A 17,874-nucleotide genomic window follows, 5' to 3' on the forward strand; every position below is an offset into this window, starting at 1 on the left:
AAACCAGAGATACAGGAGATACAGGTCTTGTCGTCGAAGCCAATGGAGTCCAGAAGTGCAAATGGTTTTAAGGACTGAATCCAAGCTGTGCATGGCTGGTAAAGGTCCAGCATTCCCTGAAGGAATGAAACAACGCTCCTCATTCATCTAACCCTCCTACCCCACCTCTCCCACACCAAACACCTCTGCCCCATGCTGAACAAGAGACCCTGTGTGCAAACCCAAATCCATCAGCACCGATGCCTCCTCCAGCCTGTCAGACCCTGGGTGCTGCACAAGAGATGTTTAATGCTGTGTGCTGGGCTGAGAGCAGGGACTGCCTTTGGGCAGCCCCATAGCTGGAGGTGCAAAGAGAGGCAGTTTGTGCATCTCCTCCCACTGTGGGAAACAGACAGTGCCTTGGTTACAGCAAAATGAGGGCATCCCCATTGGAGCAGGATGCCCAAAGGACCACTGATCATGGTCCTGTGGTGCAAGGGGCTACAGAGACACAAAAAGCCTGTTCCTGCTTGGGGTTTGTAACAGAATAGCCAGAAACTGGGAGAGGAGACAAGGATAGAGAGGGCTGCTCTGGGGTTGTGAGGACCACAAAGCCTGCCTGGCCATCAGATCCATCTCTGTTGGGTGAGATTTGAGCTGGGGTAATCACAGAGATGCTTAGTACAGCTGGCAAAGAGCAGCCCAACCTCCTGGGTACCAGCCCTCCAGGCAGATTATCTGTCCAGGGAGTGAGAAAATGCCTCTATGAACCCCTCGGAAGTGCTCAGCATCATTCAGGAGAGGGAAAGCAGCACAAACCAGTGGTGCAGGATGCCTGGCTCTGGTTCTGCCCCTGCCTTGCTCTCTGTGCCTCAGTTTCCCTGAGTCTTAAACCAGGACAATTGGCCTTGCACAACTCCATCAAATGTTCAGAATCATGGAATGGTTTGGGCTGAAGGAACCTTAAAGCTCCTCCAGTTCCATGGACACCTTCCACTGGAGCAGCTTGCTCCAAGCCCCTGTGTCCAACCTGGCCTTGAACACTGCCAGGGATGGGGCAGCCACAGCTTCCTCAGTCAGATCACAAACACTTGGACATCTGTGGATGGGATGAGTCAGATCTTCCCTCGGGTGACTCAGCTCCCAGATGCTGAGCCCTGCATCGCTGTGGCCATCTCCCATTGAGCAGCTATGGAGCTTCCCCTGCTCCAGGATCCTTATTTGCTGTTCTTACTGCAGCAATGCAGCCACAGCTGTCTCCTGAATGCCTGACCATGCCCACACCTAAATGCTCCTGTGAGCTGCTAGACCTATATGGGAAGACCAGGAAAAAAACCCTTTCTAGACTAAATTCTGTTGTAGGAATACAGGGATCATCCCTGTGGTTAATTCCAAAATGGGAAATAGAGAAAAGTTCATTGGACGATTAACAGCTTTCCTCCCTGTGGGTTATAAAAGAAGGAAAACGGGACTCTAAGAGTGGCTTTTGCTTCTAAAATGAACATAATTCCTCCTGAAGCACGAATGTGCTCTGCATAGAATCACAGAAGGGTTTGGGTTGGAAAGGACCTTAAAGCTCATCCGGTTTTCCAGCCCTCCTGCCATGGCAGCGCAAACCCTGGAGCTCTGGATATCTGGATATCTGACCCTGGAAAAGTCTTTCATGCGTGGAGGGATGCAGCCCGTTGACATCTGGATGCTCTGGCCCTTGTAAAGATGACACTAGCAGGCATCGCTCTGCAAGAATGCGTCAGCGTTGCATCATGTGGGCTCCTTGCATTCCCCATAAATCCTGCTTTCCACCTCTTTCCTGCCAAGTTCTCACTGCAAATCCATACAGGAGCTGGAAAACACATCCTGCAGCTCCCTGCTGGCACATCTGAAACTGGCAGGAGTGCTCAGGCTGAGCGTAGTAAGTGGGTTTTGATGCATGGGGACGTATAAAAATCATCCCTTTCTGCTAAGGGTCCTGCATGCAGAACCGGTAATCCGGGATGAAGGAAGTTCAAACATGCAGGAACACATGGTTAAACGTATGAAACACTTCGTGTGATCCCACGCACCCATCACACATTGGAAGTGGCATTAAAGTTGTTAAGAAAGGACCAAAACAGCTTGGAAAAGCCAAATGAAGCTCAACCGGGGAGCTTTCAATTGAGTATGACACAGGGAGCAAAGAAACCCTCAAGTGTCTCCTCCCTGTCCCCAGCAGTGCTCAATCCCCCCCTGAAAAGAAGGCTCAGGAAGACCTTATCCCTGTATGCCTGTAGTTAAAGGGTGGCTTTAAAGATGGAGGCTCCCTTTGGACAAGGGAAAAGCCGAGGGGTGATGGGCACAAGTTGCTCCTGGGGAGATTCCCAATGGACACAAGAGGAAAATGTCTCCCAATGAGAACAAGCAGCCATTGGAATAATCTCCCCAGGGCAGTGGTGACTCCCCAGCGTTGGACACTGTTAAGATGGGGCTGCACAGGGTGCTGGGCATCCAGTCCAGGTCATGCCTTGCCTGGAAAGCTTGGAGCAGATGATCCTTGACGTCCCTTCAACCTGGGATTCCGTGATTCTATGATTCCCCACCAACCAGTCCCCTTGCCTTGGAGACTGGATACATCCTGAACTGCCATGAGGGTTATGGTCCCGGACCCAATTTTGACCTATATGAAGGGACCTGACCAGTGTGCCATTTGCCTCCCATGTGTCATCCCAACCAAAGGCACAGCAACCCAGATGTAGGCACAAAACTGGTTCGGTCCCACCAGATCAGCACAACGAGGCGGCTGGATCAGCAATCCAGAGCCCTGGCCGCTGGGAAGGATGAAGCCCCTTCTCCTATTGTACATCTCTGATCAGCTTTTCTGCTGCCTCTGGGAGAGCAGGAAGACAAAGAGGCCGCCAAGCCCCTTCCTCAGCATCCCTTTGCTTCCGCATCCGCAGCACATGGGTGATGAGAAACGCACATGCCATTTGCTCCTGCTGGACCTGTGCCCGGTGCCTCGTGTCTGTGCTCAGACTCAGCTCTCCCCTCCTCCTTTCCTGCCTTAGAACTGCCGCATCCAGCACATCCAAAGCCCAAACCACAGCAGAACCCCCCAGCCCTGCCCTGCATTCAGCTCCCGCATCCCATCCCCATCCCCAGGTTTGGGATGATTTCCAATAGTGAGGAACCCCGGTAAGAGGGGTGAGCCAGGCAGTTTGTGTGCTGCGTACAAGTGTGACTGCACATGCGTGCACATACATGTACATAAGCACATGCTGAACCCACCCCACTGCCCGCCCCTGCTCTGCTCTGTGCTGGAAGCAGAAGATTGGCTGGAGGAGGATCTCTCTCCAAGAAAGGAGCTCATTTTAGGGGCGTTTCTGCTCCGTCAGAAGAAATGGCTTCCTTTTACATCCCGTTTCCTTAGAAGAAGCCCAAACCGGCGCTGCTCTGTGGGAGGGGATGCGGTTCTGTTCCTTCTCTCAGCTCTCTGACAGCTTCAACTCAATTTAAAGGAGAGGCAAAGAGCTCAACCCTTTAAAGTCCCCATACGCTGCTTCACAGGCAGCCAGGAAGAGCTTTAACATCGCAGAGGATGAAGGCTCAGCTTTAACGAGACATCAGAGATTCCCCCTCGCAGCCTCGCTCCGTGCATGACTCTGAGCAGATCAATCCCCTGTTCCTGGGCTTTCTCTGCTCGTATCTGGTAACAAAGGGTTAAAAACTCCAAACAGGACATTCCTTGCTGCCTGCCTCAGCTCCTTATAGTGGGGAAACTGAAGCTACAGCATCCCACATCCCTGCTCTCACGCTGCTCTCGCAGCCTCCCCCTGAGGTGACCTTGGGTGTTCATGGTGATGACGTGGCTGGAAAAGTCACCACTTCCCTTTCTCTTTAACTTGACTTTTGGATAGCTCCAGATGGTCCCAGTCACTGTGAGGCAGAGGGGAGGGACGGAGGGAGGGAGGAGCGTGCAGCTCACCCAGCCAGCCTGGAAAGGGTTCCCTGTAGTCATGAGTCCTCTTGGTTCGCCATGATCCCAGACCAGAGCTCCTGTATCAGTGTAGAAAGAGTGTGGGACCCAGTGGCTATGTGGGTCCTCCCAGCTTCTTGCCTGATGGATCATAGAATACATCCAACCTAAATCTCCCCTGTTTCAGTCTGAACCCATCACCCCTTGTCCTATCACTCCAGTCCCTGATGAAGAGTCCATCCCCAGCATCCTTGTAGCCCCCTTCAGACACTGGAAGCTGCTCTGAGCTCTCCACGCAGCTTCTCTTCTCCAGGCTCAACAGCCCCAACTTTCTCAGCCTGGCTCCATACGGGAGCTGCTCCAGCCCCTGAGCATCCCCATGGCCTCCTCTGGACTTGTTCCAACAGTTCCATGTCCTTCTCATGCTGGGGACACCAGACACCAAACTGCTGCCTGCCCGCAAGGACCCCTTCTCCTCTCCCCATATCCCAGCCCCTGTAGGGATACGGGATGCTGGGGTTGCAATCCGACCTCCCATCACCCATCCTGGATCTCTCCCAAGGCCATGCAGATGTCATTCTTTCCACCCGAAAGCACCAGAGGAATTCCCCCCCTCTGCCTCATGTTGGCTGGAGAGCCTGTGGATTTTGAACTCTTCTCTGGGAGCATTAAGCCGGGATTACAACTGGGATCAAGGGAGCCTCTCTGCTCTGTGCCTTGTGGGAAAGCTGAAGCTGTGGCCTCCTTCCTTGGGGCATCACAGCACACCTGCGGGATACCACGGATGGAGAATTCCCCCCTTTCCAGAGCAATCACAATGGGTTTCCCTGCTCCTTATTCTCCTCCCTCACATCTGCTGAAGAAGCAACGCGCTTTGCAGAGGGTTTGTGCATCCACAGGCTGGATTTGCACCTTTAGGATATATAAACCCACCCTGTGACCTCCCAAAAAGCCATGGACCAGCATCCCCAGCTCTGGGAACAGCAGAGATGAGTTTGGCTCGCTGCTGCTGCAGCCCAAACAGGCCAGGGCACGAATCCATGGGACATTCAGCATTTCAGCTTCATTGCCATCCTTTGTGTGCTGCCTATTCAAAGCTGGTCCCTTCCTGCTCCAGCCAAATTGGGACTTGGACACGGCTGCAAGCCAGAAGGGGAGAAAAGGGCTGTGATTCTGCCTGAATCACTGCCTGCAAAGACACCATCACCCTGTGAGGCCTTGAGCTGAACAAGCAGCAAAGGAGGATGCTGCAAAGGGAAGATTAAAGCATCAACCCTGAACTTGCCCTCGAGCTGAGCAGAGAAGCAGAATCCACCCCAAAGCCTTTCCATGTGGGTACCCAGAGAACCAGGTGAGGTCTGACTGGCTCTGGATGGAGAACCCCTCATCCAACACAACTGATTTGCCTGCAGGTGAGGCCATGGTGTTTGACTGCTATTGGGAACTCACCCGCAACTGCAGTCATGATGCTGGCTGGTTCCTGTGGCTCTTCACGTGGCTCTGGGAGATGATCTCAGACTGGTCCCTCCAGCTGACCTACACTGGCTCACCTTCACTGTCCATTCCTGATCAATAGGTAAGAAGAAGATCATGGGATGGAATGGTTTGGTTTGGTTTGGAAGGGACCTTAAAGCTCCTCCAGTTCCAACCCCTGCCATGGGCAGGGACCCCTTCCACTGGAGCAGCTTGCTCCAAGCCCCTGTGTCCAACCTGGCCTTGAACACTGCCAGGGATGGGGCAGCCACAGCTTCTCTGGGCACCCTGGGCCAGCGCCTCAGCACCCTCACAGGGAACAGCTTCTGCCTTATCCCCAACCTGATCTTCCCCTGTTTCAGTTTGAACCCATCACACCTTGTCCTATCATTACAGCCCCTGATGATGAGTACATCCCCATTAGTACTCCCTTCTGGAACTAATTAGTCTAATTTGCCTCTTAGATTGGATCCCATCTGCCTCCTGTGGATGCAACGGCACAAGAAAGGTCCCTGGTTTAAAGTCCTTTAAACCAGGGATCTGGTTCAAAGTGAGCTCCTGAGAGCTTCATGCTCCTAAGTGTGGGATCTGGTGAACTGCTTTAATCCCCTGCCCCATTAAAGCTGAGATGTACAAGAGGGGACTAAGTATTTAGGGACTTGCCCAGGGAAGCTGTGAATGCTCCATCCCTGGCGGTGTTCAAGGCCAGGTTGGACAGAGCCTTGGGTGCCATGGTTTAGTGTGAGGTGTCCCTGCCCATGGCAGGGGGTTGGAACTGGATGATCTTAAGGTCCTTTCCAACCCAAACCATTCTGTGATTCTATTTATGCTCTACAAATCGCCTCCATTGTTATCACAGACCATGCTTGATCCTGGAAAGCAGAAATCCTGCACCAGCGCTGTTTCCTGGCAGCTGAAGAGATGACACAATGCCACTGAGCAACGTGCTCTATAGTGGAAGGTGTCCCTGTCCGTGGCAGGGGTTGGAACTGGATGAGCTTTAAGGTCCCTTCAACCCAAACTACTCTGTGATTCCATGAACACAAGGGTCAGTGTCCTGGCTCACTGCAGCCTACAGAAAAGGGTGAATGTGGAAAGCTGCTGGAGTTCATATTTAAGGAGTTCTGTCCAAAGAGCCCGTTAGACTGCAGGGTCTGCCTCTGTAGAAGTAAATTGCTCCTTTAATATACGATCAAGTGAATTAGTGACCCTCTATGCTTTAAATAAGGGAAGCCAAGCAACCACAACAGCATGTTCAGATGTTTTACAGCTGGGCACGGAGCTGCTGGTAGGACACCCAACACCAGTCAGATCTCACTGTCCTCCACCCCAGCAGCTCCCACACGCCCGGCCCAAGCACCAGGACAAGGCTGCAAATCCCAGTCTGGTTTGTCCAGGGGTCATAGAATCCCAGACTGGTTTGGGTTGAAGGGACCTTAAAGCTCATCCAGCTCCAACCCCTGCCACGGGCAGGGACCCCTTCCACTGGAGCAGCTTGCTCCAAGCCCCATCCAACAACGTTTTGGGGGGATTTAAATCAAAATACATTATAACTCAGTAGATCTGCTCCCCCCTGAACCCAAAAGCTCCCTAGGGAGCAAAACCAGGCTGGCAATAGCTCACAACAAAAGAAATCCAAGTCTTTCCCTATGCACAAGTGCGGTTTGGAGCTGGGCGGCTGGAGGGGAGGAGCCGTGCTGGAGCAGTGGATGTGTCTTTTGGCAGCCGGGCCCTCTCATTATAGCAGCAGTGGAGACGGAAGAAGGCAACTCCCAGCATCGCTCCCCCTTCCCGGTCCTCTTCCCGCATCCCATTGCTGTAGGATCTCCGACGTGGCACTGTGGGGGCAGGGAGCGCCTGCAAAGCCCTATTGCACTTGGAAATCACTCGATAGCAACTAAGATCTCCCCCCACAATGCAGATCAGCCCCATTCCCAGCACTTTTTCCCTGGAAAAAGGTCTTTACGGTCCAGATGAAGCTGTTTGCTGATGGGTTTGTGGGAATTCACTCATTTTCTGTGTCTAAATCAGTGTCTGCATCTAAATCAGCGCAGATTTACTGCGGCTGACCTGCGGCAATGCGCTGAGGATTGAGTTCCCTGGGGGGGGTGAATTAGTAGTGCGGGGTGTTTGGTGATAGAAAGGAAGAAATTGGAATATGCAGTGAAAAAATCAGGCCAAAAGCTGCAATATCCTAATGCTTAAACACAAAGAACTATTTTTATCCAACTCCAAATTCCTGGTTTTGAGATGGAGCCATTTAAAGGACTGAAGCACAGAGCCCTGCACCAAAGGGGTTTGGTGCTGGGAGGCATTGAAAGACATGAAGAGTAAAAGCTTAAGAGTTTATATTATTCACTAGGAAGAGAAAGGAATCTTGCATGGGAAGTAGTTACAGGGAAGGGTTTGAAGGTGGAGCAAGGCAGAGCTTGGCAATGCAAACCAGCTGATGCTGGAATTTAAAGGAGCTTTTCTCATTCCTCAGCTCTGGTCCATGCTGCTGCGCACAACAGTGAGATGTCACCGGGTATTGACTGTTCGCCATCAGCAAATGCACTTTTATACTGTGGCAATGTAGTAACAAAGCACCAAATGTGCTGTTAAAACCCTGAGGCCACGTTCTGATCACTCGTGCAGATACAAAGCCAAGAAAACTGCTGCAAATATACACAAAATATGATGCTTAAGGTACTTTAACCTCTCCTTCGCACTGAATCACTCCCAGATGGAAGCAAATCCCTGAACATCACGGTTCTGAGGCCATTAGGCACATTATCATTAAAGACTGCAGCATAAGGTGCCTGCCTGAATGCAGAATGCCCAGGGAAGATGCCAGCCGGAAACATTCCCCCTTGGCCTGTCCCTACAGGCCCTTGTCCCAAGCCCCTCTCCAGCTTTCCTGCAGCCCCTTTAGGCACTGGGGCTGCTCTAAGATCTTCCCTTCAGGAGCCTTCTCTTCTCCAGGCTGCCCCAGCCCAGCTCTCTCAGCCTGGCTCCAGAGCAGAGCTGCTCCAGCCCTCGCAGCATCTCCATGGCCTCCTCTGGACTTGCTCCAACAGCTCCACGTCCCTCTTGTGTTTGGGGCCCCAGAACTGGATGTGGGGCTGCTGGGAATGGTTGGATGGGATAATCTTTCTTCCAGCCAGGACGAAACACCCAGTGACCAGAACAAACCTCCCGTTATCTGCTACCGCTGTTATCAAGGTCTCAGTGCTGCAAACTGTGCTGTGAGTGAAACCAGCACAGAAACACACAGAGAAACACACTCTGTGTTGCTGTTTGGGTGCTGGGGAGCTGGTTTCTTGCAGCTGGTGGAAAACTCTGTTTAAAGACCTCTCCTCGTTGGAGTCTCTACTCACCTGGCATCATCTGAATGGTTTAGGAGGAAAATGTCCCTTTTTGATGCCATTTTCTAGAATCAGTGGACTGGAGCTGTGCGGGAGAATGGAGAGTGGAAAGATGAGATGATCCTGATGCAAGGTGCTTGCAAGACGAGCACCCAGGTTTGAGGACAGAATATCCCAAGCCAGAAGACACAATCAGATGCTGTTTTCTACATAGCAACACGAGGTAGTAACCTGCTGGTACCTGTCTTCCAAGGGAAGTGGAGAAACTTGGAGAGGCAAAGTATGAGGAGGGGGGGAATGAGATTACATGGTGATTGGAAGCAAGGGAAGACCAGACATCAGTTAAACACAATGCTGCAGCATCCTGCTAACATAACCACCCATGAGGATGGTGCTTATCTAATAGGCAGTATCTAGATTATCTCTGTATCCCAGACTGCCATTAAAAATATCCCATGCTGGCTTAAAATGTGCCAGGGTTAAATGTGAGTGGTGCTCAGGACTTGTGACTCAGCACAGAAACTCTCTATGGCACATGCTTCACTGTAAGCTCTCAGCCAGGCAGTCTGCCACTGCTGCATGAGCATTTAACTCCTTCAGCATCACTTTGGGGCTGGATTTGCTGCCCTAACGCCTTTCTAAACTGCCTCATTTGCCAGGCAGGAGGACTGTGCCACTGTGTTATGATACAGTGAAGAACAGACCACAAGTGACCTGCTCATCTCAAGCCTAAAGTACTGGGGGAAATGTGGAACTATGGAAGATGTGGTGGGTAAGATGTTCATTGATCCATCAGCGCAGCTGATGAGGAAAAGGAAAAGTGGGTGTTAATGTACATGGAGAGATGGATGGAAAACCAGCCTCTGAGGATACGGTAATATGAGGAAGGTCCCCAGCTGCTGGTAACTTGGATATCAGATCACAGCAAAGCATCTGGGCAACCTGAGCTAGTTGAAGATGACCCTGCTCATTGCAGGGGGTTGGACTAGATGAGCTCTAAAGGTACCTTCCAACCCAAACCGTTCTGATTCTGTGACTGCAGGTCCTCTTGGGTATCACCAAATCAGGGAGCATCTGAGAGATGGGAAGATGTGGTTTGAATCAGGGGGAGATGTTAAACATATGCTGCCTGTGACTGCTCTGGCATAGGTCACCGCTGTCATGTGCCAACAACCGGGCAGCTTCAGGAGGTGCTGGGACCAGGGGGATGCCATAGAATCATAGAACCCCAGCCTGGTTTGGGTTGAAGTGAGCATAAAGCTCATCCAGTCCCAACCCCTGCCACGGGCAGGGACCCCTTCCACTGGAGCAGCTTGCTCCAAGCCCCTGTGTCCAACCTGGCCTTGAACACTGCCAGGGATGGGGCAGCCACAGCTTCTCTGGGCACCCTGGGCCAGCGCCTCAGCACCCTCACAGGGAAGAGCTTCTGCCTAAGAGCTCATCTCAGTCTCCCCTCGGGCAGGTTAAAGCCATTCCCCTTGGCCTGGCCCTACAGGCCCTTGGCCAAAGCCCCTCTCCAGGTTTCCTGCAGCCCCTTTAGGCACTGGAGCTGCTCTCAGGTCTCCCCTTCAGGAGCCTTCTCTTCTCCAGGCTGCCCCAGCCCAGCTCTCTCAGCCTGGCTCCAGAGCATAGCTGCTCCAGCCCTCAGATGCAACAATCAGATGATGATAACAGGGATCACAGCCCCATATCCACTCATAAACACGGGTTTATCTCGGGAGCGCTGCCCCCATTCCCGTTCAGCTCCGCCCGAGCGGGCGGGCGGGCGGGCGGAAGGACCGCGCGTCCCGCAGCCCCCCCTCCTCGCCGCAGCTCCCCGCCATTGGCTCTTGGCCTGGGTCCTCTATCTGATCCTCCCCTTCCTCCCGGAGCGCTTTTGAAGAGGCTTTTCCCAACTTTCCAGAAGTTTCTTCCCGACCCCTTATATACCCCCGTCCGCGGGACCGCGAGGTGCACAGGGAGCCGCGCAGGGCAGCGCCCCAGGTAAGAGAAGGGGTACCCTAGGGTAGGACTGATGCCAGCAGGGATGTGGCCAAGCAGTGATTGCAGCGGGCTGGGGTCACTTTGGGGTCCTGTCTGCTGCTATAGGGCAGGGAAGTTGGGGGGGGGGGGGATAATTGCATAGGGGTGCATCGGGGATAGGTTGTGTTGGGGTGGGGGGGGTAGGGGACAGGCTGCCCCACAAACTGGGTATATTTAGTGAATGGGCATTAAAAGATCCCCCCATCACCATCGTTACGTGGTTAGAGAGGGTTGCAGAAACTGCACCCTGAAGAAGCTTTTGAAAAGGGAGGAAGGAGATGAAGGAAGCGTTAACTTGGTCCTAAGGGTCCCAGAGCATTCCTGGTTGGAGGACGGCTCCGGCTCCAGTTACAGCTCAGCCTGGGAGCCTTCGGGACCCTGGGCACCAGCCCAGCGCATGATGAGAGCTCACTACAGCCTCCCTGCAAGACTAATGCTGGCCTTTGCCTGCCTTAAAGTGTCACATCCCTCTGCTGGCACGGGAATGGCCTTTTGCTCTCTTGCATGCATTCCTCCATCCTGGTCATGGGTGAAACACAGCCCTCGCAGGGGTTTGTGCCTCTGGGTGGCTGTCGTGGGCGATGCCCCTTCCAAATCCCACCAGCAGAGCAAGTCCCTGATGTCCCAAGGAGGTCTATGGAATGCCACGTTGGCACAGGGCATCCCATGCATGGGCTGGGCTGCACACACTCAAGAGAGGATGTTATTGGCTGTGCATTCCCCCCCAGGCCCTCTGTTTCCAGCCTGGGTAATGGATCCTCCACTAATCCCAGCCATGATCCAAGGATGGGCAGCATTTCTCTTTCTTGGTGCCACTGGACTGCATCACCCATTTCTGGCTGGTCTGAAGTAAAGAACCTTTCTTAAGCTGAGGATGGAAGCGGCATGGGCTGCCCATTCCTCATGGGAACTACTCCATGTATCTGTTTTCTTCCAGAATGAAAAAGGCAAACGTTGGCTTCACTAGGAAACAGTTCCAAGGTATCATTAGAAAGAAAAAAGGACCAAAGAAAAACCTTTAAGTGCTTATTCTGCACCTTAAAAGTGCAGCTTTCAGCCTGTTGCTCAAATCTCTGCTCTTTGGTAGCCCGGATGGCTCTTTCCTTCAATAGAAGGCTTGCTCCTAAAAGGAGCTGAGGATATAAATCTCTGAGGATACATAATCCCTGCTCTGGCAAAGGGTCCCTGGTGCAACTGCGCACTCGCTTTCCTCCAGGCTAAGTGCGTGTTTCCTTCCATATGTAATCCCAGCGGGCCCTTCGCTTCCTCTGTTGCCTTTAACCCTGAAGCTGCCCCGTGACAGCCCTTTTCTTGTCCCTGCATGCAGAAAGCAGCCGGGAGCAGGGTGGGAGGAGAGGAGCAAGGAGTGAAAGTTCACCATAGCCTTTGGTATGAGGCAGCCTGTGGGAGGAGAAGGTCACCCAAAGGCTTGCTTTGGGAATGAAGGAGGAATTTAAGCCCTTAGGAGCTGCTGTGGGGAAGGTTTGCTGAGAGCAGTGTGAAGGCAGGAGGGAGGGAAGGGCTGGGGACAGGTTATAGCCTTGGAGGTAAGCGGTGTGAGCTCCAGAGAGCTTTCGGACAAGGCATTTAGGACTGGTCAGTCTGGAGACTATCGAAGCTCCCATTGGAGCAAGTCCAGAGGAGGCCACGAGGATGAGCAGGGGCTGGAGCAGCTCCTGTATGGAGCCAGGCTGAGAAAGTTGGGGCTGTTGAGCCTGGAGAAGAGAAGCTGCGTGGAGACCTCAGAGCAGCTTCAGTGTCTGAAGGGGGCTACAAGGATGCTGGAGAGGGACTCTTCATCAGGGACTGTAGTGACAGGACAAGGGGTAACGGGTTCAGACTGAAACAGGGGAAGTTTAGATTGGACATAAGGCACTAGAACTGGCTCCCAAGGAAGCTGTGGCTGCCCCATCCCTGGCAGTGTTCAAGGCCAGGTTGGACACAGGGGCTTGGAGCAAGCTGCTCCAGTGGAAGGGGTCCCTGCCCGTGGCAGGGGTTGGAACTGGAGGAGCTTTAAGGTCCCTTCCAACACAAACGGTTCTAGGATTCTATGAAGCTGGTAGCTCTGAGCCCCCATGGGGATGGAGCACATAAAATGCATCAACCTAATGCATGAACATATTGAGATGGGGCTCTGCTGGGGGAAAGGAGGGGTCCACCAGATTCAGCTGCCCCAGTGCCTCCCTTGCAGAGCTCTACAGGCAAAACCTTAGTGGGACAGAGCTGACCATACAGTGTTGGAGCTTCTCAAGGCTCCCCCTTTGCTTTAGCTTGATGGAAGCCCATGTGCTCCATCTAGTGTCTAGAAAGCTGAGTACTTCGGGTACCAAGCTGAGGTCCACAAAGAGGACAATCCCTGCTGTACACCAACCACAGTAGCCCCTGGACTGATGGGCTGCACTGTGCTATGTGGCCCTGGGCAGCAGAAACATCCCAATTCTAGCTTCTGACCAGGACAAAGGTTTGATTTGCTACTCTTGGGACAATCACAGAGTGGTTTGGGTTGAAGAGACCTTAAAGCTCCTCCAGCTCCAACCCCTGCCACGGGCAGGGACACCTTCCACTGGAGCAGCTTGCTCCAAGCCCCTGTGTCCAACCTGCCCTTGAACACTGCCAGGGATGGGGCAGCCACAGCTTCTCTGGGCACCCTGGGCCAGCGCCTCAGCACCCTCACAGGGAACAGCTTCTGCCTAAGAGCTCATCTCAGTCTCCCCTCTGGCAGGTTCAAGCCATTCCCCTTGTCCTATCAAGACCGTATCAGACCTGTTCCTCCCATTCCCTCGCCCCTCTTTAAATCCTGAACATACAGTAATATAGTCAAATAGCTTAAAAATGAAGCTTTCATTCAAAACGCATGGGCTGTGCATGCCAGAGCACAGCCTGGGCTCTTTAAGGTTAACTTGCTATGGGGAAAGCCCAGTGTGGACTTGGGATGGTTGCACCCCAAGTGAAGCGTTGATGCAGATGCTCTGGCTATCGCTATGGGTTGCACTGGAAGAGCCTCTGAATGCTCAGGAAGGGCTTGAATTGTGCTGACAATGAGCTCTTCTTGCCCAGCAGGTCCTCAGAGGCATCGGGTGCTGCTGAAGCCATGTGGATTATCCTGGTCCTTGCTCTCTGCGGCCTCGCTGCCGCCGTGCCCTCGGAGGACAGGAAGCTGAGCGACAAGGCAACAACCCTGGCTGACCGCAGCACAACGCTGGCCTTCAACCTCTACCATGCCATGGCGAAGGACAAGAACATGGAGAACATCCTCCTGTCCCCCGTGGTTGTGGCCTCTTCCCTTGGCCTCGTGTCCCTTGGGGGCAAGGCCACAACTGCATCCCAAGCCAAGGCAGTGCTCAGTGCAGACAAGCTGAACGATGACTATGTCCACAGTGGGTTGTCCGAGCTCCTGAATGAGGTGAGCAACAGCACAGCCCGGAATGTCACCTGGAAGATTGGGAACCGCTTGTATGGCCCAGCCTCCATCAACTTTGCTGATGACTTTGTGAAGAACAGCAAGAAACACTACAACTACGAGCACTCCAAGATCAACTTCCGAGACAAGAGGAGCGCCCTGAAATCCATTAATGAATGGGCAGCCCAGACCACGGATGGGAAACTCCCAGAGGTCACAAAGGATGTGGAGAAAACTGATGGAGCCCTCATTGTCAATGCCATGTTCTTCAAGCGTAAGTTCTACCTTCTATTCTTGATATAGGTGACCCAGAACCTAAGGCAAGAGAGAGCAGCCCAAGTCCTATGTCCGCTGGAGACATGTTCTCTTTCAGAGCAAATAGTTAGGAACTGTGCATGCAACTACCACTCATTCCCTGTTCTTACACGCTGAATTTCTCCCTCCTGCAGCTCACTGGGATGAGAAGTTCCATCATAAGATGGTGGACAACCGTGGCTTCATGGTGTCCCGTTCCTACACCGTTGGGGTCCCCATGATGCACCGTACGGGTGAGTTGCAAACCTCCTTCCCTGTGTTAAGACCAACAGGAGTTAAGCTTTCTGCTCCATTACTTGGCTTTCCACCAACTGCTTCCGATGTTGTTTTCCTCATGGGTAGTAAGTGTGAGAGGACAAAGCTGGGTGTGCTTGTTCTGCTGACTCAGTGTCTCTGTGGGCAGAGATAATCCATGTTTACTATTGGGTGCTTGGCTGTTAGGAGTAAATCCCAGCTCACCACACAAATGAGATGCAGTTTGGGGTTGTTGCCAACTCCAGTAACACTGGACCGGTTCCCAAAACAGCATTCAGACTCACTTCCCTACCGGTCCAGGGTGAATTCACACCAAGGTTGCGGGGAGCTTTGCTTCTGCTCCACATCTCACCATTTCCTGCTTCTGATTTCAAGGTCTCTACAATTACTATGATGATGAGACAGAGAAGCTCCAGGTGGTGGAGATGCCACTTGCTCACAAGCTGTCCAGCATGATCTTCATCATGCCAAACCATGTGGAGCCTCTGGAGAGGGTTGAGAAGCTGCTGAACAGGGAGCAGCTGAAGACCTGGGCTGGCAAGATGAAGAAGAGATCAGTGGCCATCTCACTGCCTAAAGTTGTCCTGGAAGTCAGCCACGACCTTCAGGTAAAGGAGGTCCTTAAAGGAAATAGTTGGGACTTAGAGTTCTTTGGGTTGGGAGAGAAGATAATGGGATGATGGGTTCTGTATGCCTGTCATCCAGGGGCTGGTGTAACCGTGGCTGGAATGGATTGCACTGTGTCACCTCTGACCTCTTTTCTTCTCCTAGAAACACTTGGCTGATCTGGGTCTGACAGAAGCCATTGACAAAACCAAGGCTGACTTATCAAAGATCTCTGGCAAGAAAGACCTTTACCTGTCCAATGTCTTCCATGCTGCTGCTCTGGAATGGGACACGGAAGGGAACCCCTACGATGCTGACATCTACGGCCGAGAGGAGATGAGGAACCCCAAGCTCTTCTATGCTGACCACCCCTTCATCTTCATGATCAAGGACAGTAAAACCAACTCCATCCTCTTCATTGGCAGGCTCGTGAGGCCCAAAGGAGACAAGATGCGTGATGAGTTGTAGTTGGGTTGGGTTTATCCCCAAGAGCTTTGGTTTGTGTGTTTTTTAGTGGGGGGATTTCAAAAAAGGGGAAACACTATTTTGTATCCTTCTCGAACTATGGGTGCTATTCAGACCAGGGTGCATTGTGATGAGAAACCAGCATACACTTTACCTCACCCCAACATACCTATTGCACAAACCCACCTCCAGAGAGGAGCCTGGCACAAGAGGGTCACCAGGAGTGGAAAGGAACTGCCATGCACCATCCCAGCTGCGATGTTCAGGCTGATGCCTACCTCCTCCTTGCATTAGTTAAGCCTCCTGCTAAGTACCTTGCTGCTACCACCAGCTCTACAAAGGCACAAGCCCTTCACGCTTCCATCTCAAATGCTTCTGCACATAAAGCTCTGCTGCTTGCTTTTCTCCTCCTTTGCTATGTGGCACCACACCAGAGCTGCTCAGGTTGCTCTGCAGTTGTTCCTTGCTTCTCTCTTCTATCCTCAATGGTATATAACAAAGCACAGAGGGACAGTTCTAAGGTCCAGCCTCTTCTATGGTCCTGGGAGCTGAACAGGACCGTGACAGCATGTAAGAATGGAGACTGCATGGAGTTGTGCCCTTCTGTCCTGCCTAACCCTGCTCTGGATGGCTCCAGCTGCAATAAGCTATCAGCTCCACAGCTAGAACACTCACTGCAAAGCCAAGCACAGCTTTGCTCAACACTTCACAGAGAAGGAAGTGGCTTTGGTATCTGCTGACTCCCCTAAGAGCAGATGTAGGTCTCTTCAGCACTCCTGCATGACAGGAATGGCTCTGCTGCACGCCTCTGGGGATCACCAAGGGGCCTCTTGGGCCAACATCTGGAATCGAACATCCTGTAACACGCAAACAGAGGAACTCCACTCCTCTTGGTGCTTCTGCATCAGCAGATGAGGCTGGGAAACAGCTACCACTGCAGCGGCTGTCCCAGTTACAAGCAGGACTGGTGGCTGTCAGCTCCTGTTGCAGGCCAAGGGACTCTGCTGGCTTCTCCCAGGGAGCTGGAGGAGGTTCACTTCCACTTTCTTCTTTAAATACAAAGCTTTAGAGCTGCCATTGCCTGACCCTTTTCCGAAGCTCCTCCTCTGCATGATGCTTTAGCTCCCTGTTGGCTGTCCTGGGTTAACAGCACTGAAAACCAAATGTATTTATAGTTATACTCTTATTTATGTCTGATAAAGAGCATGTTTTACAGCCTAGACTTGGAGGCTATTCCTATCTTCTTAAGGGATATCAAGTTAATACTTAAGGAAGTAACTGATACAATCCCATGAGCATTGAAGTTGCTATGCACTGAGAGACACTGCAAACAGATCATGACAAGATGATAGGGAGAAATCCATCACAATCCAAGTGCCAGTTAACTCAAAACCCAGCAAGGAGCACAATTGCATTGCTTTTCTCTCCCTTTTATTTCCCTGCCAAATGTGCTTGCTATCAGGTTCCTACACAGAAGCCCAATACTGCACTTTCTCAGACCATAACCAGGACTATTTCCACTTATTTATTAAGTTAAAACCATCAACCCTCTTATTAAGTGCTTCCTACAAGCAAAAGTTCAGCAGCTCATGCCCCTAAATTGGACATGGCCATGCATGCTGCAGGTTTGCAAGCTTACACAAGCTCATCATCTGCCTTAATTCCTATCCAAGCCAGCCAGAATGGGAGATTCTTGTCCTTAAGCCCCTCCCAGCTCATATTCCCAGGTGCTTTTTTGGGAGGTAGGAAGCAATCCACAAGGATATACCCAAATGCACAGTAAGCCTAAAACCCAGGGTGTATGGTAGGTGCTACCTGGTGAGAAGCAGCGCACTGAAACCCACACGCTGGAGGATTGGGGTTGGGGGTAAAGGGGTGGGAAAGGCAGGAACACTGTGGGATGTTGTGAATAATGCGCATCATGTGGATGCAGGCGTCTGATGGCTTTTGTTGTCTCTTGTACCACACAGTGACTGTTGTCTAATTTTGCAATAAAACTTTTTCAATGAAGCCCTGGCAGCCTCAGTCACTTGAAGGGTTTGGATGGGAGACAAAATACTCCT

At 52.2% G+C, this 17,874-nt stretch overlaps 1 protein-coding gene across 1 annotated transcript; it reads left to right on the forward strand.

Moving 5' to 3' along the window:
- Nucleotides 1-10,369: 10,369 nt before the first annotated feature.
- Nucleotides 10,370-16,958, forward strand: SERPINH1 (serpin family H member 1). The gene is made up of 5 exons (XM_080612631.1): nucleotides 10,370-10,731; nucleotides 13,831-14,444; nucleotides 14,620-14,718; nucleotides 15,116-15,348; nucleotides 15,512-16,958. The coding sequence occupies exons 1-5, from the start codon at nucleotides 10,397-10,399 to the stop codon at nucleotides 15,812-15,814; spliced, it is 1,584 nt and encodes a 527-aa protein (XP_080468757.1). The 5' UTR covers nucleotides 10,370-10,396; the 3' UTR covers nucleotides 15,815-16,958.
- The last annotated feature ends 916 nt before the right edge of the window (nucleotides 16,959-17,874 follow it).

This window comes from Psittacula echo (genome assembly GCF_963264785.1).
Source record: "Psittacula echo genome assembly, chromosome: 3".
NCBI lineage: Eukaryota > Metazoa > Chordata > Aves > Psittaciformes > Psittacidae > Psittacula > Psittacula echo.

Bases quoted from the DNA above. Each gene is read 5' to 3' on its own strand.
- SERPINH1 (XM_080612631.1), top strand. From the start codon at position 10,397: ATGCAACAATCAGATGATGATAACAGGGATCACAGCCCCATATCCACT. The intron at 14,719-15,115 runs GTGAGTTGCAAA...TCTGATTTCAAG, and splicing joins CCCCATGATGCACCGTACGG to GTCTCTACAATTACTATGAT. The intron at 15,349-15,511 runs GTAAAGGAGGTC...TTCTTCTCCTAG, and splicing joins AAGTCAGCCACGACCTTCAG to AAACACTTGGCTGATCTGGG.